This window comes from Sinocyclocheilus grahami, unplaced genomic scaffold, assembly GCF_001515645.1.
Source record: "Sinocyclocheilus grahami isolate Dianchi unplaced genomic scaffold, SAMN03320097.WGS_v1.1 scaffold587.1, whole genome shotgun sequence".
In the NCBI taxonomy this organism is placed as follows: domain Eukaryota; kingdom Metazoa; phylum Chordata; class Actinopteri; order Cypriniformes; family Cyprinidae; genus Sinocyclocheilus; species Sinocyclocheilus grahami.
The window spans coordinates 11,856-13,840 of NW_015505766.1; the positions used below are offsets into that span (position 1 = coordinate 11,856).

General features: G+C 42.1%; 1 protein-coding gene across 4 annotated transcripts in view; it reads right to left on the reverse strand.

Moving 5' to 3' along the window:
* Positions 1-1,727, reverse strand: part of fkbp3 (FKBP prolyl isomerase 3) — a 6,821-nt gene extending 5,094 nt beyond the window's left edge. For 3 of the 4 annotated variants that reach the window (XM_016240291.1, XM_016240290.1, XM_016240292.1), the window contains exons 1-4: positions 1,573-1,727; positions 512-613; positions 338-436; positions 126-261 (exon numbers count right to left, since the gene is read on the reverse strand). In XM_016240291.1, the coding sequence (XP_016095777.1) occupies positions 126-261; positions 338-436; positions 512-613; positions 1,573-1,680 (445 nt within the window). In that variant the 5' untranslated portion in view covers positions 1,681-1,727. The remainder of the gene's footprint in view (positions 1-125; positions 262-337; positions 437-511; positions 614-1,572) is intronic. The other variant, XM_016240289.1, reaches the window with a different exon arrangement.
* Between the last annotated feature and the right edge of the window lie 258 nt (positions 1,728-1,985).

Here is a 1,985-nt window from a genome sequence, read left to right on the forward strand (position 1 = left end):
GTGTTGAGGTTAGCATGTCATATGTGTGTTGAGGTTAGCATGTCATATGCGCGTTGAGGTTAGTGTGTGTTGAGGTTAGCGTGTCATATGTGTGTTGAGGTTAGCGTGTCAAATGCGTGTCTCACTCGCAGGGATGTTGCTGTCGAACACAGTCCCGTCCTCCAGCGTCCCAGTGTACCAGCAGCTCACAGTGTCTCCCTTCCTGGGGAAGTTGGCCTTGTCTCCTTTCTTCAGGATGGTCTTTGTGAACTTCGGAGGCCCCTGAAGATCAACCAACCAACAAATATTGACATGTGACGAGTGAACAGGAGAATCGTTCTAATGATGCGTGTCGTACCTCGTCCACCGGCTCCATCTTGGTTTCTTTGGGAGCGTCGCTGATTTTAGCAGCTTGAACCTGTTCAGTCACAGCATCCACGTCTGTGCCCTTAAACCTCTGAGAAACACACAGCAATCACGGACACGCCACAATCATCATCCTTCACATGCACATGCTGAGTGTGTTTGTTACCTTGCTCTCAAACAGCTGGTTATACGCCTCAATGAGCTGCTCTTTCTTGGCTGTTTTTGCCACATTCTTGATATTTCCAAGAAGTTTGTGTTCAGATAGAAACTGGAAATCAAGAAAGACAAAGGCATTTGATATATTGTCACTGCCAAATCAAATTCTATATTCATTTACTCATTGCTTAAAATATGAATATAAATAAATATCATTTTTAATCAATAACTTTTTTGATTTGACACTGTGTATATATATATACGTTATATTTTTCACAATAGCATAAAATGCTAACACTTCTTTTAACATGCACACTTAACTTAAATGGCATTGTTATGTAAATATAAAAATATATATTTAATTAAAGCATTTATTAATGTACATATTTGTATAAAGCTACTAAGTTGTACATTTAATTAATGTATGTATTAATTAACGCACATCAAATATATAACTAAATTAGATATATTAGTAAAACTAATGTATTAAATTAAATGCATTTATTAATATAAATATAAAATGACTTGGGCATACTTAGGTTTCATTGCTATGCCAATGTATCTCTATAAAAGACGTGCATTATTAAATATAATACATTAATGCAATTATTTATTAACTGATTAATTTAAATGCATGCATTCGTTAATGTATATATTTATATAAATTGTAATGCATTGCTATGCACATCTAACGGTGCGTTCCAAACGGGATTGATCGCCTTCTGAAGGGCACTCAAAAGTGGCCACTTCAAAGGGCCCTTCGGAATGAAGGATTTCGAAGGGTACAACTGATGGACACTTCAGGCTCCCGTGATCCTTTGCGTGCTGACGGCGCCTCCGTGTGGACACGTGCTGTTGACGCAGAAGGGCACTTCAAGAAACAGTTGTTTAGTCCCCTACACCCTTCGAAGCTCTCACTCCGGAGGGTAGACCCTTTGAAGGGCTATTAGGGCGTAGGGACGAGCCCTTCCGAATGAAACGCAGGGTGCAGCATGAGTATGTGAACAGATGTGATGCCATGCGCGTGACTCCGGGAGCGTCTGGCGTGAAGGCTGTCGTGTGTAACGCTACCGAGTGCGCTGCGTTCTCCTGGATGAATGTGATCAGATCTCTTTTGGGCAGGTCTTCGCTCTTCAGCTGCTCGTCGCTCCACGCTCGCGCTGGGTCCGCCGCCATCATTGATGAACGCGCCGCTGGCTGTCACGCAGCACGTGCCTGTGAACAGCCAATCAGGGCCCAGCGCGTCTTAAAGGAACAGCGGCTCAATTCACACAGATATGAATTATATACAATACAGCGAATAGTAAATGTTTCCATGGTTACAGTGAAGCCGCTTCAGTAGTATTTAATTTGTGCTCAATATGAAAAGGTTTATATATGTGTGTGTGTGTGTGTGTGTGTGTGTGAGAGAGAGAGAGAGAGAGAGAGTGTGTGTGTGTGTGAGAGAGTGAGTGTGTGTGTGTGTGTGTGTGTGTGTGTGTGTG